Source organism: Borostomias antarcticus, assembly GCF_949987555.1.
Source record: "Borostomias antarcticus genome assembly, chromosome: 24".
NCBI classification, from domain to species: domain Eukaryota; kingdom Metazoa; phylum Chordata; class Actinopteri; order Stomiiformes; family Stomiidae; genus Borostomias; species Borostomias antarcticus.
Window position 1 is genome coordinate 9,549,996 of NC_140257.1, and position 24,521 is coordinate 9,574,516.

General features: G+C 45.7%; 2 protein-coding genes across 2 annotated transcripts; one reads left to right on the top strand and one right to left on the bottom strand.

Annotated features, from left to right (window-relative positions):
* Window positions 1-15: 15 nt before the first annotated feature.
* Window positions 16-12,309, top strand: LOC311325118 (vesicle-associated membrane protein-associated protein A-like). Its single transcript, XM_084457776.1, has 6 exons — window positions 16-190; window positions 7,301-7,453; window positions 8,934-9,037; window positions 9,689-9,769; window positions 10,976-11,176; window positions 11,341-12,309. The coding sequence occupies exons 1-6, from the start codon at window positions 133-135 to the stop codon at window positions 11,500-11,502; spliced, it is 759 nt and encodes a 252-aa protein (XP_084313902.1). The 5' UTR covers window positions 16-132; the 3' UTR covers window positions 11,503-12,309.
* A 1,427-nt stretch (window positions 12,310-13,736) lies between these two features.
* Window positions 13,737-22,446, bottom strand: LOC311325503 (protein APCDD1-like; the record flags this gene model as incomplete). Its single annotated transcript, XM_084458217.1, has 5 exons — window positions 22,378-22,446; window positions 18,130-18,313; window positions 17,354-17,888; window positions 14,329-14,650; window positions 13,737-14,203 (listed from the first exon to the last, which is right to left on the bottom strand). The coding sequence occupies exons 1-5, from the start codon at window positions 22,415-22,417 to the stop codon at window positions 13,737-13,739; spliced, it is 1,548 nt and encodes a 515-aa protein (XP_084314343.1). The 5' UTR covers window positions 22,418-22,446.
* Between the last annotated feature and the right edge of the window lie 2,075 nt (window positions 22,447-24,521).

Genomic DNA, 24,521 nt, shown 5'->3' on the forward strand with positions numbered 1-24,521 from the left:
TCAGTAGTACACAGACCGAGGATTGACTCAGTAGGACACAGACCGAGGATCTGACTCAGTAGTACACAGACCGAGGATTCCCACTTGTCAGTGACTCCCTGGCACCGCTTTCAAGTGTACCTCCCAGTAAAAATGTCAAAGTTGGAGCAGGTCCTTAATCTCGACCCTCCGTCTGACCTCAGATTTAAAGGTAAGTGCATTTAATCGCTGACAGTTGTGAAGAACTAAGAGACGAGCCAGGAATTCTATGACCGAAAATGATTCCACACTCCCTCCAGTGAGTTTCGTTGCTAGCTCGCTACCAGTTAGCATCACCGCCATTTTGCGTCGGGGGAAGAGTCGGGCCGCGGTAGCAAAACTGCAAAAGCCTCGTAATGTAGTGACGTGGATAACCGGCGTGGCATGGGGTTTGGCAACTTGTCATTCACCACACTGTAAAAAAGTCTGAAAATGCATGCCAACTGAATAAGTATGTGAGGTATACGCGTCTGTGTTTACAATGTGCGATCTAGCTTGCTCAAATAGCTTGCTATGGTTACTCAGTTAGCTAGATAACGAGCTTAACCTGGCCAATGAGACGCGACCACCGTGCACTCAAACGTGAAGCTGGCTCGTAATGTAAGCTAGCTAGCCAGATAGCTAATTTAGCTAGAAAAGCTAACTTACCTCACGTTAGCTAGCCTAGCAGTCTAGAAAATGAAATGCCAAGCTGGTTGGGGAACACTAGCTTATGTTATGTATCGGGACATTTGTTTCCAAGCCAGTCGATGTAACGTTAGTGAATCTATCTCACTACTAGATCAGATCATTTCTGACCAAGGAAGGGTCAACGCAAAATGGGTATGATCGCCCAGTCCTTAGAGCTGGCCAGCTAAAGTAGCGAGCCGCTAACGTTAACTTGACTACCCATATAATTTAGATATGATGATAATAACGTTAATCATAGCTGGTTTTATGGTATTAAAACTCGTGGCAATAGCATGCTGGCACTGCCAGCTAAAGTTTTGAGGTAAACTCGACTAACATTACAGTAACACTACCGTAGCTTACTTACTTGGCTAGCTACCTTACCGGCCTGAACTAGTTAGCTAGCTAGTAAACCAGCTCATTTAGCCCTAGATTATAGTAACGTTATTGGTGTCTGCATTGTCATGATGGCAGCTAGCTATCCAACTTGTCATCCTCAGGATTTGATCCTGTTACCTGGCCAGTATTCAGGCCTGCAAGTCACTTCAAATATGCATATTAGATAAACAACACCCCCTTTATTGTATTTTGCATTGTATTTTGTTATTGTATGTTGCACTGTCCTGTATTCTTGCACCATGTTTATGGTCATACACCAACAGACCAAAGCAAAATTCTCGTAGGTGTAAAACTAAGCTTGGTGAAATGAAATTTACTTAGATTCACCTGATAAAGATTCTAGCTAAATAAATATAGTTAGGAGCTTTTTTGTCTTATGTTTTTCTAGATGAAATATTAGATTAAGTTTTAATGAAACTCCCCTCATATACAGCACTATAGGTTTGATTCCTTGATTTAGCTGGTCATGACAGTCGTCAGATTGCACAGATCTGTGGTGGAAAACCTTAATAATGTTGACTTCTGATCAGACTGGCGCAGTACTTTAGCCCTCACCAGATTAAACCATGACCACTTAAGAAAAAGTAAATTGAAGGATATGACGAGTGAACAATGTTTTTCATTCATCTTCATTATGACCAGAATTGGTGGCTTGGTATGAAGTTTCAGAGAGAGGAAAACATGAATTGCCCATAGCAACCCATGGTTGTTCAAGTTAATGCAAATCTTTTGCAAATGGTGTTTAGTGTAGGCTAAGTAGCAAGGCAGCTTTGATACTATGCTAAAACCCCCACACGTGTTCTACTGCAATTTGAAAAGACTACCCAACATTTTTAAGCTCCCCCATGTGCAGCTTTCAGTTCTGCTTATTATTGTGTTAATCTATGGCTACATTCCCAGGTATGTGATTTATGGTTGATTCTCTTAAGTCCTCAGACGAGCCCAGCGATGTTTCCGGTCTTCCCGATCCTCCATGCATCTGGTTAGCTGGCCTCTACTCCCCACCCCTGCATCTTCCTTTAGTATGTCCACATACGTCAGTGTGGGAGGCCCTCGAGATCGATGCCTGTGTTGGCTCCTACAGCACCAGTTTGCTCGCTGGAAGTCCACATACACAAGTGTACTCTGTCAAGATCACATAACATCTCCCATTTAGCAAAGTAGACAGAATTTGTGACTTAACTCTCATCGGTGGATTCGATGGCTGAATGACGGGAAGAATTGTTCTTGCTCCTGCTCTGTCACAAAGATGGGGCTAAATTTGTCAGTGTGGGTCCTTGAGTTGCTCTTTGAGGTTCTGCTGGGATTTCTTGGGCCAGCTAAAGGGGACAGCCCTTCTTTCCTCTGCTCCTAGGCTATTTTTAGGATCACACAAACCTGGAGGACCTTAACTAAGCACACGACGACATGAGTAGTGCTTGGGCAGTGGTACTCCAAAGTGTGTGTGTGTGTCAGTCAGAGCTTGTGTGTGTTTTAGTAAACATGTTTTTGTTCAGAACTGGTAGCCCACACCGGGACACCTGAATTCAGCCTTGACATGCACACGTCCGCAGGCCTAAACAATAACCATGTTGTTACCAAGTCAAGATCAAAGCCTATATAGACTATTTTATAGTCACAGCAAAGATGTGACATGCTTAGCCTATAGGCACTCAAACAAACTGTCACAGGGTACAGAAATGTTTTGATGCATTACGGAAATGTTGATGTGGATTTTCAGGTTTCTAGGAATTCCTGGCGTCCTACTGTTGGTCTTAACAAACGTCCCATTCATTATCATACGTCAGTCCAGGCCCACAAACCCTCTTTCACTGCCTCTTATCTGAGTGCAGAGGTTGAAGGCCTAAAAAGCTAGACTGCAGAGCCAGTAAAGACACACGTAGTAGCAGATTGCTGTGCAATTGTAAACATTTTGAATGAGTTATTCAGCACCATGGTTGCCTGACATTCTTATCACATTCTGTGCATGGTTCTGTCCTGGTAAGACCCAGCGGGCTCCAGGACTAGATGTTTGGCTTAGATCTTTTGTTTGATCGTCTGCCTCAGTCGTGAAGACGAATAACAACAACATCAACAGGCTACCGTTTCTACTTTGCTGGTCATTCAACAACTACTGTAGCCAGGCAAGCATGCTGATATCCCTCTCACCACCTAGATGGACATTTCACAGTTGAGTGTAGAGCCACGCTGGTCTCCCAGGGATGCTCTCTTGTTTAGACCACCAACAGTAGTTAGTCCTTCTGCCCTCCTCACCTTTTGAGCTCTGTCATGGTGGAGCCCTTAGCCCCGGATTCAATTGAGTGCTGGGCTTTGAGAAGGGAGTTGCCTTCGTTCAGGAAATCAGGAACGGGATTTACCGTTTGACTGATGATCTGTTCAGCTGTTTTAGATGCCAGGGTCAGACGTGTGTTTGTGTGTCTTGGGTTGTGCATCAGTTTTCATACTAGGTAATGTAATGTAGGGCCACATTTGATTAATCCTCATCTTGTTACAGCAGATCAGGCTAATCTGATGTTTGAGAACCGGTGGCCTACAATATGCAGCATGAATGCGAAGATATCTCCCTCATATGCAGCACTATAGGTTTGATTTATTGATTTGGTTAAAGCCCTCCAGACAAATTAGAGATGTGCGTTGATGTCGGAACGGAAACCTTTCAACTTAACTGAATTGTCCCGATTTTCCAGAGTTCAAGCGGCATAAGGACAAGGGGACAGTTGAAAACATGAACAGCGCAGGCTCTGTCAGTGTAGGTAATACCACAGGGCAGCAAGATACCCATTCAGAGACAAAAGGACGGTGTGATGACACTGACGCAACATGGGCATTTACCCAAATGGGTATGATTGAAAAGGCATGGGTGAAGTATTATTAGCATAGAAACCAGGTAGGATACTGCAAGTTTCGTCCAGTCCTGATGGGGTTAATGACACTGATTGAGTTTGGTTGACTTTCACTTGGCTTTCAGCTGTTCACATAAGATGGCCATCAGAACTGGACCATGCTGACAGTGGTTAAGGTCCTAATTTGAGGCAGACCCTGTCACAAGATGCAGATGACGCTAATAGTCTCCCGATATTTGACCTGGGGTGAAGACCCTTTCATTTCTATTAGACATGGGACGCGGCACCCATGTGACATCAGCTGACGGAACCTTTAATTGTTGACAACATCTTGAAGCCATGCTTCCAAGTTTGGATTGTAGAACATGTTTACTTGGATTTTACTAAAGAGCTAGATTTGGGTGAGGCTTTGTTATGATCCATATCACAGTATGACCACGGGCAGTTTGTCATGACTATCCAAATTCAGTTCCCAAGTTTTGGTGCTCTCCACAGATTTGGTGGTTGGCACTGCTTCATACTGCAGGTCTGGGCTTCCCTGATGCATTGCTCTCATGGATGGCCTGGACTGGCGGACTGTGCTAGCTAGGGTTGGACCGATGGACGATATCATCGTCCATCGCCAATGGTTGATAGAAAAATACGATGGTTGAGAACCATCGTCACATCGGCGCTTTTTAAACACGAGCTGTGAAAATGGAACAGCTGGGTATTATATATGTGTAGGCCTACGTTAATGGAACAGTTGGGTATTATATATGTGTAGGCCTACATTAATGAAGACCATTTAATACGTTTCCCACAGTTATTGTGTCCTTCGTGAAGAATTTGGACAGCAAACTGAGCGAGAGGCATATGGTGCGAGTCGACGCCTATACCGGAGTTATTTCTGCTTCTTTAAACATTGTAAATAATTAGATTAACTAATTTGAGTCGTAATCTACTAATTCTAGGCCTATGTGTCATAAAATGTAACATTAGAATGTATCTATAGCTTAACAAACATCTCAATTTGATGTAGTTCAACAGCCCGTGCGCTCATGGAACATTTTACGCACGGACACGGAGTGAACGTTTGTTTAGCTGTATAAATTCTAATCTGTTAAATTATGACACATAAACAATGTAGTGGAAGGGCATAGGCAAACATTTGCAACTTCTTCCCTCAGTCATTTATGATACAAGACTAGGCCTATAACTAGGCCTATGACTAGGCCTATAATAGTAGGGTCTTCGGACTCGACTTGATAAACGATTTCATCAAACTTAGCCTGCCATGATCAGCCACATGCAACATAAATATTACCTGTTACAACAATAATATAGCATTAGCCTATTTTTTTTGCAATTTAATTCTTACCTTTTCGCCACATTGAGGCATACAACGCTTTTCATTAATGAGTCCAGTTCAAGGTTCTAAGCGAACCAACTATCAATAAATGACACACTAGGCCTACTGTAGAACAGAAATTATTTTGTTTCGTTGCTATTATAACACGTACATGCAGGCAAGCTAAATGCTCATTTCTGGGCAGAATAACAACCTAGAAAGAGCCAATCAGAACCTAGACTCGCCAACGGGACCTGAAATGTAGATACCAAAGTTAATATGCATGTAGAAATGTAGATACCCGGTTAAATAATAATTTCGTTTCGTACTTACTTGCCTACTTTAATCAAAAGACCACAATAAAATACAATGTAAATTCGGCTTTATTTAAATGTGTGGCTTCTGGGCCATTATGCATAAAATAAACAACTCACAAAATTTGATAGGGCCCGTGTTTATCAACCGCATATTTCGTTGAATAATAAAGAAATAATAATAAAGAAATTGTAAATAATTGTTATTTACATATTTTTTACAAAATACCACAAATGGCATAAAAAAATGGCAAACAAAAACTCCACAATCTGACTCTATACTCTTACCCCAGGGTTTAGGCCTACTCTTTCTATTCTAGATTCCTGGCTAAGAAAACCAGCATGTTCACTTTATCAGGCTTTAGTAGGGAGTGGAGAGGAGTGACAACACTACCTGCGGTGCTGAACACGCGCTCTGATGGTGTGCTGGTTGCGCATATGGAGAGGTATTTACGCGCAATACTAGCCATAAAAGTAAACCTCGTTTGGTTATCTTTCCATCATCTGAGTGGATCGTCATCTCCGTCAATTGTCTCTTCCAGCAAGTAGGCTGTGATCTCTACCTCTGCGATTTCAGCAGCAGTGCGCGTAGCTGGTTAGTTTTTTTCCCCTAGAAGACTGCCCAGCGAGCTTCTGCTCTTCTTAGGAGCAGCAGCGCTGGACTGATCTTCCTGCGTGGTGGGACTGACTGTTGGGCGCTCTGCACGGGTCGTTGTTGCTACCATCTCTGCAACCAGCTCGGTCTTGACGTGGTTCAGCTCGGGTGGCTGCATGTGTTCCCCTCGGTATCTTGGATCAAGCAGTGCTGATTTGTGCAAGATAGCCATGGTGGCGTCATTATCATATTTGTTCGAAAAAAAAGTAAAACATGTTTTATAGGCGTATTACGTATCCCGGGTAGGCTATTGTAGACTTGCATTTTCTCTCTAAATTAAATATAAGTTATTTCATATAAAGTGACTGCGTCACGTAGCCAGTTAATGTTAAGCCTGATTCTACAATAGCCTACCCGGGATACGTAATAGGCCTATAAAACATGTTTTACTTTTTTTTTCTCGTTTTTTTTTAAATTATTATTATTATTTCCATAAAATGACGATATCATCGTCCGTCGCGATGTTTGGATGGCCACATCGTGATGTCATATTTCAGCACACATCGCCCAACCCTAGTGCTAGCTACAACCCAGCTCAAGGAGAGCCGTCTAGGCCGAATAGAATTAGCTTGTTTGTTTAGCCTAATGAATCCATAATATTCCGGGTGTTCGTACTTTGTCAAGCCTGTATCTTGTTGACTTGTATTTGAGTGGAAGCACAGGGACCCCTGCCCCCCCCCACACACACACACACCTAAATCTGAAGCTATATTATGTTCTAGACCATCAGTCATTATTCAAGGAACTTCACGGTCTGGGTAATTTCATTGAAGTAGTAATTGAGGACATAACAGCATAACTGTTTTCATTGATCCTCTCCTGTTTTGAAGTTCCATCCTGGACCTTCCACCAGAGTGTTCCTCCCCCCCCCCCCCCCTCGCGCCTCAGCAGAGGACAGGCATGCAAAGATTGATCCAGAAACGCATCCCATGATGTTGCCAATCAATCAACCGATTAAAGAAATCAACTGTTTGCCAGAATCCAACTCAGCTCAGGAAAAACAACGCGTTCGCTTGACTTGTGGCTGCAGATGTTTTTCACCATACAGCTCTCCCTGTGTGTCTCTGTCCAGGGCCCTTCACAGATGTAGTCACCACCAACCTCAAACTGAAGAACCCCTCTGATAGAAGAGTATGCTTCAAAGTGAAGACGACGGCTCCACGCAGGTACTGCGTTCGGCCGAACAGCGGCATCATCGACGCCGGCGCCACCGTCACCATCTCTGGTGAGTCACCAAGGAGACGCCCTCTGACCTGTGGAGAGCCAGACCGCCCGGCGCTGGCCGGGCTGTGGGGAACAGACCTGGGATCAAAATACTATTTGAATTACATTGATTTGGCTTTCGTCTGTGCATGATTGCTCTTGCCTGGCACAGTGGAACCAATGGGCAGTTCCCAAACATGCGAATCCCGCCTCCCCGACAGTCCAGGTAGAATCGAGTAACGCCCAGTAGGGCTGGGTATCGATTCGATTCCCATTCACAAGGTTCAGAATCGATTATCACGATTCGATTCAATATCGATTCGGTTAGTGTTACTAAAACTACTAACTTGGTTACAGCGAACTTGTTTTTAGCTGCAACCTTAATTACATGACTGCCAAGTTATGCAACACATCAACAGGCCTACTACGGCTGGGTATTGATACTGATTTCCAAAAATGAATGAATGAATCATTGAATGAATGAATTAACTATTCATTCATTCCTTCATTTATTCATTCATTCATTAAATAAAAGATCGATTTTGGGATTCATGAATCGATTCAGAATCAATTAATCGATTTTTTTCTAACCCAGCCCTAACGCCCAGCTGGTTGAAAGTATTTAAACTAGTATTTTGATCCTGGTCTGGTGGGAATCATGATGTATTAAGAAAAATGCTGACTCCCCCACCTGGGTTTTTACTGGAGGACTTCCAACACATTATTCTGACCATGTTGATGTTTTTATCTGTTAATGATTGGTAAGAGATGGGGAGCATCATTCATTTAAGGTTGCAGGGAAACTTGACCCTGAGGTCATGGCAGGTCTCCATACAGGCCGGACACAACCGGCCCCATACATACTGGACCTGTACTACATACTGGACCTCTAGTACATACTGGACCTGTACTACATACTGGACCTCTAGTACATACTGGACCTGCAGTACATACTGGACCTCTAGTACATACTGGACCTGTAGTACATACTAGACCTGCAGTACATACTGGACCTCTAGTACATACTGGACCTCTAGTACATACTGGACCTGCAGTACATACTGGACCTCTAGTACATACTGGACCTGCAGTACATACTGGACCTGTAGTACATACTGGACCTCTAGTACATACTGGACCTCTAGTACATACTGGACCTGTAGTACATACTGGACCTCTAGTACATACTGGACCTGCAGTACATTCTGGACCGCTTATTTGAAACTTACCAAGAAACACAAAACACATGGTTTGAATGAAAGGCATTCTATGTTAGGGCCGTGTCTGGAAACACACCAACCTATAACTCAAGCAAGACTTGCACATCATTTTGTTGGGGTATCCTTTTAGTGGAATAAACCTCATCTAAAGCAGGGACATCTCAAAATCATATAAAAAAAATGATAGTCTTTCGTTGTGTTTTTCAAAGATTGGACTGGATTGAACCAAAACTTGGATCTGTGCTGAAATGTGCTGTCTGTGTGTTTTGTCTTGTTTTGCAGTAATGCTTCAGCCCTTTGACTATGACCCCAATGAGAAAAGTAAACACAAATTCATGGTGCAGACCATCTTTGCTCCTCCGAACGTCACTGAGATGGATGCAATGGTGAGTGGTCCCCCCCCCCCCCCCCCCCACACACACAGAAAATGCATTCTTACATTTTACAGATACATCTCTTAGCATTAGCTGTTGGCTTTCAAGTCCCCTCTGCGGTTTGCCAGTAGATAGCAGCTAGCCACCAGCTAGCCACACTCCCTTGATAGGGCAATTTGAACCTGTAGAACCAGTTGTTTTGCATTCTACTCATGTCCAGCAGAGGACAGCAAACGCTTGACAGAGAAACCATCGCTGAAGTTTTCTACAGTGAACTCTGAGAGAACGATATGTACAGAATACAGATATGTACAGGGCAGCGGGACCTAGTAGCCTTCAAGTAGTCTTGAAAGATAACTGGAAGAGTAGTGATTTCTTTAATTGGTTTGTTTTGTTCGGTCATGATCTGCTGTGCTGCTAATTGCTATGTTTAATGACTATTTACTTTTCATGCATGTTGTGCTTAAAGGTTTATAAATGTCCTGTTGAATAAACCAATTGCCTTGTTTAATGCCTTGTGTTTGTGAGGATGTGCAGGTTGTGTTGGAAGGGTGTTACGTGGTCGTTTGTGTGTTACATCTACTTGAGTGTGTGTGTGGATAGGATACAGCTGCTAGCAGTTTAGGTTGATAAATAACATGTCTATCTTTCATTCTTCGCCAGTGGAAAGATGCAAAACCCGATGATCTCATGGATTCCAAGCTGAGATGTGTGTTTGAGCTACCTTCTGAAAACGATAAAGTGGTAAGCTCCACATCACTGCAGAGACAGGAAAGAGGGGAGGGGTTCTACATCCCCCATGTCAACATTTCCCAATCTCCACTGAGCATTCCAGAGCTACCTACTGTTTTACTGGTTGTCTCAATACAAGGGGTGAACTTCTGCTCTCCCTCGCAGTCACATGCTATGATCTACTGTTTATAGCTCAAATGTTTCTTGCAGAAATCACTCCGAGGTTTACTCCAATGAGGTCTTTGTGTGTGTGGTGCTCACCAGCCAAACCCACGGCTCTCACCCCCACCAGGTCAACCACTCCCAGGACAAGGAGAGTAGGCCCGTCTCTAGAGGCGGAGGGCAGTTAGCCACCCCAGGGCAGGCAGTCAGGCAGGCCGCCATGTACACCGGCGAGCCAGGCGGCGAGTGGGGCCCTCGTCCGACTCCGCACCCCCGGGCCACCCCCGGCCCCGCCCCCGGCCTGGGGGTGTTCCGCACCCCCTTCAGCGGCAGGCGGGGCCTCCCGCCCACCCCGGGCAGCGCTAGCTACGGGAGCGACCTGCAGGGATTCAGGACGGCCCCCAGCTCTGAGACTAAGATCAGGAGGGTGAGGCTGCAGGTTTGTGAGGATAGACTCTGACAGAGAGACAGACAGGCTGACGGAGAGACACAGACAGACAGACAGAGAGACAGGCTGACAGAGAGACAGGCTGACAGAGAGACAGGCTGACAGAGAGACAGGCTGACAGAGAGACAGACAGACAGAGAGACAGACAGACAGAGAGACAGGCTGACAGAGAGACAGGCTGACAGAGAGACAGGCTGACAGAGACAGACAGGTGGAGAGACAGACAGGCTGACACAGGTGGAGAGTCAGTCAGAGAGACGGGTAGAGACGCAGACAGACAGACAGGGAGGAGAGCAGCAGGGTAGGAGATGGTCTCTGCTGTTCCAGCTGCGTTCATGAACAGCACATTCGCGAAGCTCCCGCGTAACTTCTCAGCGAGCCCCAGCAGGCTGATTCCGCCCTGTTCATCCCCATGTCGCGCCCATCTAGGGCCGAGCCACATGAGACGGCCCGCTCCCAGAGACCGATTTCCTCTCTGGTCTCTCATGTGGCGGCCTCTCCACCCCGGGCTGCTGGACTAGGCCTAAGCCCCTTTGGCGCGAGCCTCAGTCTGTCTAGCCCCGGCCGGGCCGGGTTTCACCCGAGCGGTTTGTGTTTGTTTTCTGAAGAGCGACGCGGAGGCGAGCAGCAAACCGGCCCCGGTGTTGAACTCCGCCAAGCCGGAGGGGCCGGCGGCGGCGGCGGCGGCGGCGGTAGCTAAGCCTGTCAGCGCCTCCCTGGACGACACAGAGATGAAGAAGCTGATGGAGGAGTGCAAGAGACTGCAGTCCGAGATGAGCAAACTGGTCGAGGAGAACCGGCAACTGAAGGTGAGGCGAACGATGCCCAGACGTACTGAGACGGAGATCTTGTCGGTATTCAAATAAACAATGTGTTGGTACTGTAAGATGATACCCCCAGGGCGTTGAGGTTTGATGATTCTCTCTCTCTCTCTCTCTCTCTCTCTCTCTCTCTCTCTCTCTCTCTCGTTCAGGACGACGGCGTTAGGATGAGAAAGGCCCCGCGCTCGGACCACATGACCTCAAACGCCACCGCCCTCCTCGGCAGAGAAACAAGCACCGCCTCCCTCCCCTCCCTCCTCGTCGTCATAGCAGCCATCTTCATCGGATTCTTCCTAGGGAAGTTCATCTTGTAGACTGGGAGACGCATGCCTGCCCACCCCGGCTCCAGAACCCACAGGCCTGGAATAACCAAGAAGTCTTTCTGTTGACTTTGCCATATCATTGGTAGTAGGGCCTGCAGTGAACACATCTGTACAGCATCATACAAGGGCATCGCCTTTTAACGATCTCTCACACACAGTTAGAACACGCAGAGAGGAAGGAGGGAGGGAGGGAGGGATGGATGGGAGAGAGAAAAAGAGATCGCTCCTGTTTTGATTTCTGTTTTTGATGGATGGACAGATTTGTGGAGGGGTAAACAGTTGTCCAGTATCAGTCTATCAATCAACATGGAGGACGGTTGTGATGCGCCTAGTGACCTTGGCGAGAAGCAGACAAATAAAAGAATGGTTTTCTCTCTGTCGTTTTAATAGGAGTTGAATGGAATGTTAAGTGTCTTGTAAATGTTATTTTAATCCTTTTTAAGAAAAGGAAAACTTCCATCAAAAAAGACCTTGCTACCTGTTGCTGGATTGCCTCTGAAATCGACTTAATTTGTTCAGTTTGTAATTTCTACTTTCTCTTGGGGAATGTTTTGAGTCCGAATGGGGATATAGGTGCCTCCTTCCTTGTATATTTCTGTCCTTTCCTATCCCTGACAATACCAATGCAGACTTTATTATATTATTAATATTATTATTATTGTTCTTTTTTTCTCAATACAAATCATATATCTATTAAGAGGCAAATGTTGACTGAAAAGGTCTCCAGTCTTACAATCCTGTCCCACGGTATTAAGCATTGAAGAAAATAAAAATGAAAAAAATGTGGTTTTGATAGCAGTCATCTTTCCGGTGTCTCCCTCCTTATGCACACACACTTCGGTTACCATGGAAGCAACGGAATGTGTTACGTGATTTGCTGGCGAGCTAGGTTGCACTCTTGGCGTGCCATTTTAAGACCAGATTTCAAGCCTCACATGTACAATCCCAGGCACAGAGTTGATGTTTTGGACTTCTGCAGAGAATTAATGCTGTATACCTTTGAGAACTGGTATCCATCCATCTTCTGCTTCAGCTAACTATGGTAATTGTATGAAATATAATCTCAACCAGGTGCATTGTAATTTCAGATTAATAATATGCATAAGACATGCAAGACCCAAAGCTCTCCCATAAATGGATAGTTTTATTATTGAAGTGGATATACACGTCTAAAGGTTTCAAGAAAACAACTTAAGCTTGTTGAAGTGTGCTAAGAAGCGCTTTCACCAACATCACATGGAAGTATTAGTAAAAGAACACTATTAATCCCCCAGAGGAAAGTATTAGTAAAAGAACACTATTAATCCCCCAGAGGAAAGAATAAAGGTGTTCTGCAGTGGCCAACTGGCAATTAAATGGGATTTGATACGGACCATAAAGCTGTATAATTGTCTAGAAAAACATACATTACTGAAACAATAACAAAGAATTATAAATACCAGTGAACAGTATCAAATCTTTTATTTCTGTACATAGATCCAGTTTTGAATACAGGGTTTGTGCACCCAATACAAGATGGATGTGGTCTCAAAGCTATTGTCAATGAAAACATGCCAGGGGATGTTCCCTGCCCAAAATAAATATCAATCAGAAGAGATATAAAGGCAAAAAGAATACCATGGTCTACTATTGAATTATTAGTTTTTTCCATCATGTGTCTTCATGGTCAGATTAAAGAAGTTGCAATAGGGTTTTGGATATCAAGTTGAGGGCAGAAGCCTATAGTCATAACATTTGTCAAGGAATATATATTGGTATATACTATTTCCCTTTACCCTGCATCTTGAAAATCAGCGTTTCTTTTCATGAAATATGAAAGCACATTGTCTTAATGGTTCGTCGTAGAAAATAATGTTTTTACATATCTGTCATATTCCATCTACCAAGAAATAACTTGAGATTTGTATGAACGTCAGATAAAACACACTTTCCTGTCTGTGTGGATTTCTCAGACTTCCCCCCCGATCCACTCTACTAAAGTGCAGTTACTGTGGTGCAGCAGTGTCAAGTCTTTGGTAATTGGAAAAGAGTTCAAAGAACAAGCATCAAAGGGACTTGTCTCCACTCGCTCTCCACCTTGTTGACCCTAGTTTCCATGGCGTAGGAAAGCACCGGAGAAAAAAGGCGTCACGTCAACAGGCGGCCTCTTTGTCAGGGGTTGACGTTCTCTCCTGGTCCACACGCAACTCCTACTGCCACTGTCTCTATGTACAACAACGCCCAGTCTAGAGGCTGTGACCTGAGGGGAACAGGAGTGTCACCAGCAGAGCAAGAACCAGCGCCAGGTCTCTCAGCTCGCCCCTGTAGCGCCCTCCGCTGCCGTTGCGGAGCCGCAGGGGCCGGTCGCCGTCCTCCCCGCCGCCGCTGTCGTCGCGCTGGCTGCTGGCCGAGCACTGGACCAGGGGCGTCTGGTAGGACGTGGCCCGCTTGTCCGGCCGGTCGGGGCTGGAGCCGTCGCTGGGCCGCTGGCCGTTGTAGAGCAGGTAGCGTCCGTGGGCGTCCTGCTCCATGCGGAAGAGCTCGTACTCGGTGTGGGGCAGCCGGATGCCCAGCGCCACGCAGCCGTCGGTCAGCGTGACGTCCTGCTCCACGCCCACCTGCCAGGAACCCTCGGCGCCGCACTCGTTCCCGTTGAACACGTTGAGCAGGGAGGTGGTGGCCAGGTCCATCGGCCGCACCCTCATGTGGTTCACTGGGCAGACAAGAGGGTAGATAAGTCGGGCTTTCACGCGCACAAATCTAGACGCCAACCATGTGTTGTGACCTTGACATCACTACAGCATTTTGCGATGTCATCTCGAGCGGCGGCCGGCTCACCTTTGAAGACGAACTCGGTGCCACCCATGACGCGCGTGGAGTGCACGCCCCGGCTGTAGCGCCCGCGGGCGTAGATGCTGAAGGTGGGGTGTTTGCAGATGGGGTCGGAGTAGTGGTAGTAGTGGCCCTCCCAGGTGTGGTTGTTGTCGTGGAAGACGAAGTGACGGGTCAGGAAGAGGACCTCGGGGCGGACCTCGCAGCGCTGGCTCACCCACTGGCCGTACAGGCCCACCGTCATGTCGGCGCGCGGGGCGAGGATGGGCGGGTGGAACTCGTCCGAGCGGGAGATGATCCGGCAGGCGATGCAGCCGTGGTCGTGGTTCTGGAAATGAAGAAAACATGCGATTGAGGGGGAAATACTTTGGTCGAGTTTTTATCAAAATGTGGGAAAACGCGCGTGTGGGAAAACTCTTGCACAGTCCGGCGTTTGTTATTAGGTTATAAATGGTTCTGTCAAAGGTATTTTATAGAAGGCCATTCATCTCATTATTTCATGTCGTCTCTGGGTTACCAAATTCCTAAAGCAGCGCATTCCTGAAGACATTGGCAGAAGACTTTCTCTTGTGTCTAGATCAAGGACCTCTGGACAATAGTAGAAGTCCAACTAATAGATAGATTCACACTTGATTAACACATCTCTTCCATAAGAACAACTTGATGGAGAACAGGAATTCATTATTTCATGGCAACACGATGTTCAAGCAACATTATGATTTGTATGAGATTTACGGCAAGCAAGAGCGGATAAATCAGCTGAGAGAAAAACCAAGTTTCAGCACTTTCCTAAGCTAAAACAACTCTGATCAAGCCCCAGAAGCAGCTTAGTGGGAGGAGTTAATACGACCACAGAGAGAGAGGCCTCCTGGGTATTCTTTCCCATGTATAAACAGAAGAGGATGGAGAGAATGGGAGAGAGATATATAGGGAAGGGTTTGGGAGGGAGGGAGGGAGGGAGGGGGGTGCATCTGTGGTAAAGATGTTCCAGCCTTTAAAGTAACCCTCAGCCCATAAAACACTGGTGTGCTGACTGCCCTAAAAACAAGAGCTCACAACACCCATATTGACAGCTAACCCAATCTATAATACCTTTGTGTACCGTAAACTCTGATCTGAACTAGAACAGCTTACTCTAGTCATCCCTGTTGTTTTAATCACACAGTGTTTATTTATGTAATCACACACTAATAGCCCCACTGTAAAATAAAGAGAGAAGAAAAAGAAAACTGTTTTGCTTGAAAAAGCATAGCAAGGTGAAAAACCAAACCAAAATGGAGAGAAAGGGCGTAAACCAAGTTTGCTGCCTTTCTCTTGCATCACTGTTTAGAACCCACCGAGTAACCACAAATGAACATGTTGGCATCGCTGAAGGTTCTAGAATCGGACCAGCCCCAACTATGCCAATTAAGATTAATGGTTCGGATAGTCACCATGGCAATAAAAGTCCTAAAAAAAGAAAAGGTTCCAAGCTCACTGGACAGTCTGCTCGATGAATCACGTTTCTAGAAATAAAGTATCAGTCACTGTTGTCTATATACTTCCTTGCAGATACAAATTGTTGGCTTGCATAGTTTGCAAAGGCTTCTATTAAAGGTGAGATGATCAAAGATTTAAAATGGTAAAAAAAAGACTTGTAGTGGCAGAACAGGTGGCAAGCAAAGCGCTGATGATCCAGGCCCATATTCAGTTAGACTTTCTGTTATGCTTTGATTATAGAGCATACTAAGTGATTATAGAGCATACTAAGTGATTATAGAGCATACTAAGCGCAGCCTAGAAAGCGTGACATTGTTTTCTTTTTTCCCCCTTCAAATAAAGAGAGAGAGAGAGCGGGTAGAGGGAAAGAGGAGCGAGAGAAAGAAAGAAAGAAAAGAAAGTGAGAGCATGCAAAAGTTTTGATATGGCCCTGGGGCATGCATGAAATCAGACGTGGTATGCGCTCCTCAGAATAATTCATAAGGCTGCATGATTCCAGATTCTAGGAATACCGCATGTTGATCCCTCCCAGAGATACTGTAGGTTTGGTCTCACGTTTCGCCTCTGGAGCCCAGAAGAGCTTAAGACCGCGGCCCTGGTCATTACCGCTCCGCGGGGGGGCTTGTCTGATCACGGCTCCTCACCCCCCCCCCCCCCCCCCACCCCTCTGTTTACACTGACATCTGCCCCGCTGAGCCCCATCAGCCCCCCTACTAATGTCTGTTTATTTAGATAGGAGACTTGCGCAGGATTGCAGAGTAATCCACCCAGAGGGTGACAGTCGTCCCTATAGGGTTTCACAGCGAGGGACAACTGCTGTTCAACAATGTAACCATTCAAAATTACATCCTGCTGAATGAAATGTCTCTCTTGATATTATATTTATGAGGTGAAAGCAGTGGGTCATACAGAGTTTCTTTACAATATTGAGATAAGTTAAGTACAGGAATGCATTAAGGGGGAGAAATGAGGTCCGCACACGTATTGTGCAAGCTCTAATAACAGATATTACATCTGGAGGCACCAAACCCTCAACCCCCCCTCAGACAATAACCAAACAGCACTGTTAAGTTGTGTTAGACCCAAAGGTCAGACACACCAACAACAATCCACAGAAAAACACCTCCTTGCCCTGTTTTAATGGTAACAAGCTGTTGTAGGGTACCCACTTTATCAGCTACTGTAACAGCCACTGTAACAGCCAATGCAACAGCTACTGTAATGACCACTCTAGCATCCACTGTAGCAGCATCTGTAACTGCTACTCTAACAGTTACTGTAATGGTCATTAACATTCACTGTAACAGCCACTGTAACAGTTACTGTAACAATTACTGTAATGGCCACTCTAACACCCACTGTTACATCCACTGTAACATCCACTGTAACGACCACTGTAACAGTTACTGTAACAGCTACTGTAACATCCACTGTAACGACACGGTAACAGTTACTGTAACATCCACTGTAACGACCACTGAAAGTTACTGTAACATCCACTGTAACATCCACTGTTCTAGCCACTTTAACATCTACTGCAGCAGCCCCTGACCTTGGCGTTCTGCAGCGCGGCCTGGTAGCTGGAGGGCCGGTAGTACATCCTCTGGGCGGGCTCGGTGTGGATGTCCCCCAGGAAGAGCTCCTCCACCAGGTGGTCCAGGTTGTGGTGCATGTACTGCCTCTCCACGCGCAGCAGCTGCAGCTCGTGCATGGCGAAGTTGAGCCCCCGCGAGCAGTCGCAGCCGCCGCCCTCCTCGCTCCACAGCTCGTAGCTCACGCTGGGCTCCCAGGGGCCCCGTCCCCTGGCGGCGCCGCGACAGCTGCGGTTGAGCCTCTGGCTCAGGTCCTTGGCCACGGCGGCGCTGTGGCACACCAGCTGGGTGCGGTGGAGCTGGTAGTCCGCCTCGGTGCCTCCCCGGATGATCCAGGAGGCCTGGCGCAGGCGCAGGCGGCCCCTCGCCACCAGGGTGTAGGAGGGCGTGGTGCAGTGGTTGTCCCCGTAGTAGAACTGGTGGGCCTGGAAGGTGTTGTTGGGGTAGAAGCGGTAGGAGCGGGTCAGGAACTCGGGCCCGGGTCTGACCTCACAGCTGGTACAGGGAAGGAGGGAGGGAGGGGGGGTTGAGTGAAAAGGTTTGCGAAAAAAAAAAATATATATACGGATATCGCTCATTAGGATGCTCCCTTACACATGTGTAATAACAATGTTACAACAGTAGTAATAATAGAGTAACGACACCATGCTACACAACTAGCACTCAAGAAGAAGCACTTCCAAATTACTCTTCAAGTCAGTCACGTTTGAGAGATCCATCCGGCCCGGCGACTCACCTGGTGGACACCCAGTGGCCCTCTATGTTGGGGGGCATCTGAACGGTGATGCGGGCTCCATTGTGCAGGTGCTTCAGCATGTGGTGGCACTGGGAGTCTTTGGCGGGGCGGCCGAAGGTCTTCTCCAGGGACAGGCGATTGGATCTGCCGTCGGGGTAATGCAGAGTGGAACCCTCGCCCCAGCCTGCGGGAAAAGCCAATGACAGGCATATAAAAACCATGACGAGATGAACCACGGTACAGCAATGTTGGGCTTTGTGGTGTTTGGCTGCAGACCATCAAGTTAGGAGCTGTTATCTTTCCTGGGAACCTTCCTGCCTGGGCACATTCCTGTCCTAAGAACACCAAAAGCACCTGACAAATTATGTCGTCAAAGAAATTCATCAATGTCCATGATCTTAAATCAGTGATGACACATTCTCTGTCATGTGAAAACATGTATGGGTCAACTACCGTATGCCAGATCAGTGCAGTAATTAAGCTCGTCTAAAAATAGGAATGTTTGATCATCAAAACATTTAGATGAGAGGGGTTTGCAGTGGTTCTCCTCTGATGTTCACAGTCCAGTGGTTTGTAGAAGTTCTTTGAAGTGAAAAGAGGTTTAAGGTGAATGCAACCCTTGTCATCACTAAGGGGTTGAATATTTAACAACCTGTTACATCTGCTATGTAGATGGTATGATGGCCACATACATAGAGTAAGTGATATGAGATGAAAAAATAGTTTATACAATTTTAAATAGTTTAAATGCATTTGTTTTAGGCATGTGTTCAAACTACATACTACGTACTACATGTACTTAGACACTAAAGTGCATGAACAGGTTACAGCATAATACAGTATTAACATCTTCAGTGCCCTACATGAAAACACAACCCGTTAACAAAGGGCCAAGCTAAAGGGATGAAGCTAAAGGGATGAAGCAAAGGGATGAAGCTAAAGGGATGAAGCAAAGGGATGAAACAACGGAAATTAAAGTATTTTCAAAGCCTGAGGCAAAGAATATCTAAGCATCCAGAGACGAGAGTTCAAAGCTCACATTCCACAGCGTATTTATTACATGTAATACCGTAATGGAATCAAAATCTGTTTATTACATGCGCTGTAATACCGTAATGTAATCCAAATCTGCCTTGAAATGTGAAGACTCTTATCAGACATGGCTTGCCAGCCTCTTGGACTACTAGTTTGATTTGAAAGGAATACTATAGTTGGAACAAAAACATGATTAAGAAATAAAAAAGCTACATATCAAAAGCTCTCCCCAGCTGTTTTAGTTCATTGATACTTTCACTGTATTAGTTATCACAAGTTTGACTCACTACCACATCAGAGTGCTTCTCAGTGGAGAAGTAAGCGCACATGATCCCGAGCTCAGCTGGTATCATTAGTAACGCTGCAGCTCTGTTCATATCAAAGAACATGGCTGTTCAGATTGCTCTGTGTGAGAATTGGTCTGGACTCTTTGCACCTGCAGTCAGACCCTGTCCAGGGGACAGGCCCTAGTCGGCTGCCAAGAGCTTGTTTTCAGAATGTGGATAGCAGAAACCATCAGGGTGAGGAACCCTGGCCAGATGTGTTATGTAAACACACTCTTCAACTTGCCAGGCCTACTCTGTCTGGTCACATAACACCGTTTTAATAGCCCCCCCATACACAAACAGACACACACACACACACATTTTTTTCCCATCAAGATTCACAGTCAGTGAGATTAAATGGGATTTCGATCAGGATTTACACTATACAGGAGGGGAAGAGCATAGCGCTCTCTGGAGACACTCAAGAGTTTGAGCTACACGGCAGATATCCCTGTCCAACTGCCAAACCTCTAATAAAACCCTTAGCAATCAGTCATGGTGGATAACAATACATCTGATACTGCTCTGAAACGAGATTACCTTCAAATTATATTCAGCATGACTCACAGAAGGAGCCCAGGGATACAGTAACATTCCACACACGTTCACTTCCCTCAGGTTAAACAATAATGGCATTGAGCTTAGACCAACTATGCCTGCGATCACGGGACCCGGGTGTCATGCCCCGGTCTCGCCAGATCCGTGTGGGAGTGGCATATTGGGCCGGCGCTCCCTGGGGGTGGTTAGTTTAATCTTGGCCTGAGGGTTCGTCACGCTACAGCGACCCCGTCTGGAATTACGGCGGTGAGCTGAGAGTTGAGGAGTTGTCTCTCCTTCGCATCGCCGTCCCGCTGGGTTGCGCGACAAATCGTCAACACCTAGTAGTAGGGGATAAGTGGACACTAGGTCAGGGTAAACTGGATACCAAACTGGGTGATAACGTGATAAATAAATCAAATCAAATAAAAATTGCCTGCGATGAGTATTGTTAAATCAATCTCTGATTGGCACAGGAGAATGCAGAATGCGTCTTCGAGAACATGGACGAAATACCAGCTCCAAAGATAAACTAAACCCAACGCTACTTCCAAAAATGAACTAAAGCCCAAATCAACGATCCCTGTGTTTTCACCCAGGGACACACCAGCAAGTGATTCTTTGACTGTTGCATGTGTGAGTTCTGGGGAATCTCTCCTACTTACGCACTTTCTTTAACCCCACCCTCATTATATCTCAATAGTCGAGGCCAAATAGCAGACTCAAAACCTTCTGGTCCCTCACCACTTTCCCAAACCATTGCCCTCTATCTAAATCAAAGAGCCCACAAAACTCCCAAAGCTCTAAGCCACAGAGAACATTTCCAGTTGGCGTGCTCCCACCACTGAGGTAACAATTCTGGGACTCCTGACAAAGTGAAATACTCCAGATCATTTGGGGAACAGAGAAAAACAGAACTTCTCTAACAGCACATCTTCCAGACAAAAGGACACAGTTCTCAAACTGAGTTCTCATTGAGTTTTATAGTCAGTACATGTATGGATAATCTTGAGTTGTATAGTCAGTACATGTATGGATAATCTTGTGACTTTATATTTTTTTAATGTAGGCCTATGGCAGTGTTCTCTGAAGGTTTGAAGACAGAGAGCTAAAACTAGTGTTGTGCAGTGGAGGTGTGGGGGGGGGGGATTCAGTAAAATGCATCTCTATTGTTGCCTTTCATCCCCCATGTACATTTACAGATATTCAGAACAAATGTGTTTATTTGGGGTTTGAGTGGAGTAGGCCTGGGAGATATAATGAGGCTCAAGAGTCCAAGCCACTGCTCTATGTGAGTCCGGTTTTTAAGCCTGCTGTTTTGGTCTCTTTTCAAAGACCTTCCTGAGGTTTTCCCCCCATAAATTTACAGCACACTAATCTTGCCTGACAGTCCATTTTTATTACTGCTGTGAAAGGCTGCAATAAGTCGCAACTTAATTGAACGTTAGATTCGCCTAAACACACTTAAGAGTAAGTGGATTCCAAGATATCTTTTTTGTAAATCTCAAAGTTCATTTGAAGTTCCGGCCAAGAACTTGCTTCCACTGTCATTGCCAGCAGATGGAACGGGTCAACTCCAGTCCAATAATCCACCACTCCACTGACTGGTTTTTCATCCGGAATGAAAAGTTTAAAGCTGGCCTTAACTCTCCTAATGCTTTCATCTGCCTTGTAGCCCAAGGCTACATTTTGATTGCTTCATTCACTGAAAATGTTCATCAATGTGGCACAAAACCAAATACATAGTCATATTATAGACCAATTCAAGAAATAGGAAAACATGTAATAATAAGCTTAGTTAAATGCAAGTATCAGTCCCAAGTGGTTATATCAACACAAAGTAGCTATGCTATTGTCACGCACGCACGCGCGCGCGCGCGCACACACACACACACACACACACACACACACACACACACACACACACACAAACACACCAAACAGTAATCGGCATAAGTAGAGGAGTACACAGGTGTACAGGCTAGGTGTTAAAACAATAGAAATCTTCGGTTCCTCTCTCCTGGTTTCTGTCGTGCCTCGTGCCTTCTCTTTGGAGGATGAAAAGCAGGAATATAGCCTACAAAATGTATTACGTGAGAAACTGCACTTTTATTTCTTAATTCACCTATGAAAAAAATATTTCGAATCAGTTGGCCTATATAGCCAACACTGAAAAAATAATGGTAGGTTGTAGGCTATGCTATGGAATTGCAGCCTGAATGAGGAAACCCTGCACATCCAATATTTAATAGTCGATCATTTCTAGATCTGCAAGCCTAACGGCTTTACAATGTAACATCAAATCAAAAACAGAAATCAGAGAGAAATTTACAAAGAGATCAAGACTTACCCAAAATCACAATAAGAAGTAATACTATGGATGGCCCCATTCCTGCAGACTGGCGAACAGTGATGAGCTTCACTTGTCTCAGTTGATGTTCAGTGCAGCGTCCTTAATTCCGTGATGAATTGATGTATCCATTGTGTGTGTGAATGATTAACATCCAAACACCATGCGCAATTGTAGGTCGTGCCAAAATGGATTTAAACCATTTGATATCGAATCATTGTTTATGAACTTGAAAAGACGAAAATCACAGCACCTGATCCATCCGAAGTTCAAGTTCGACCAAGTAGGAGGCTAGTCCATGGAAGAAATGTGCTACATCGTTTCAGGTGTCTGTCCAAATGGTGTGAGACGCAATAGAGATGTACTTTGTTGACTACGTTCTTTTACAGGGAACCACGAGAATAAAAACGTACGCTTATTTCAATATGGTAATCGGCTACAACAGTTTTGCGCACGTCGCCAGTGAGTCCCTGTCCCTCGTGTGCGAGCAGTGCAACTATAATACGCCCCCGTCTCTAGATGGGCTTTAGGGGCGTGGAGAGCTGTACTGCTCATAGTCTACTACTCCCGTTAGTGCAGTAAGATTTAGACCTGCTCTTTGATGCTTATAGGCTGCCATAACTGAATTGCTTTTTCTTTCAGATTACATCGGTATTTTAACAGTTTATATTATACCGTGTAGCCCACTCTCCTTAACCAAACACTGTTCAGTCCTTAGCGCATTGTAGCCTAAAATTGTAGTCATTAAAACTCCTAAAAAGTATATTTACGTTCTCTGACTGTGAATGATTAGACCTAATGTTGTTTGTTGGTTATTTAAACATTACAATGTAGGCCTAAATACAACATGAACAAGGACATGCGTAACATTATACACCTCATAACTGCGTGATCAACCACTTTTCTTTTCTTTTTTATCATCATGTGCTTGAAGTGGAGATGAATATCAAAGTCGCTTACTCAACAGCTGTGTAGAGAGAGAGAGAGAGAGAGAGAGAGAGAGAGAGAAAGAGAGAGGCCTAGAGCTTCTGCCCCCAAAGCTTTGGCCTTGGGGGTTTAACCTGCTTCAGCAAGCTTTGGCGTTCCTCTCTGATCCCCTGGGCCCCCAGCCCCCACACCCCTCCAACACCTTCCCTAGTTCAACCTCCTCCACTCCGCTTATCCAACCAGCCCAGATGGTTACAGCACCCCCCCACCCCCCCCAAGTTTAGACACCAAACCATCCTTCTTAACGGTTTGTTCTTCCACAGTTGCCACTGTCGAGAGAAAGACTGTTCTGAGTTCAACCTTAGTAGTCCTTCACTCCGTGACCACCAATAACAACATTTCATCTTGAGCGCAGTGTCCTGTGGAGGGTCCTAGATAATCCCCATTGTCTAGAAGCTGGCCCTGCTGTTGGGTTTCCTTGGTAGTCACCGTGGAATCTACTCTCTCTTCTCTAATCCTGGATCCACGCCCTGGGAGAATGACTCCAGCCCCCCCCCCCCCCCCCTCCTCCTCCACCTCTCCAATTCTTACTTTTCTATCGTTCCAGGAAGCCCCGGAGTTGGATCCGGACAAACACACTACAAGTTAGTGGGATTTGGAGAGCCCGGAAGAGAGAGAGGAGTCTAAGCCGGGGTGATTCTATTGAGGGAGGGCATCGGCGGTGGAGGGGGGGGGGGGGGGGGGGGTGTTCTGGTATATTGACCTCAGTGTTGTCCTGTGTGGCCAATCAAAGCCTCGCCTCATCTCCTTTGTGTCACCTAGAAGAGAGGGGTGAGTCGATCCGTGTGCGGTGAACATTGGCGTTTGTTCCGACGGTGAATAGGTTACCAAGCCTCTCGTGAATCGCTGTCATCCCCCGAGAGCGGCTGAAGCCGTGAAGTGTAGTCTCATCCGAAGCTGCCTTCACTATTGACCCTGCGGCTGCGACCGCATTCATTTGTTGACTACATTGAAATTCCCATTAAAATATGAAATATGCACATATCTCTCATGGTGAAAACATGACAGAGTGGCTGAAACATATTTTTCAAGTTAGGAGTTCATCATGTGCGTCCCCCCGTCATGTCAGTGCAGATGGATGAGGCCGGGGACATTTCAAAGTTGTTGTCTTTCTGGTTCTGATTAAAGACATGTTCGGAATAATTGGCTGAATTCCG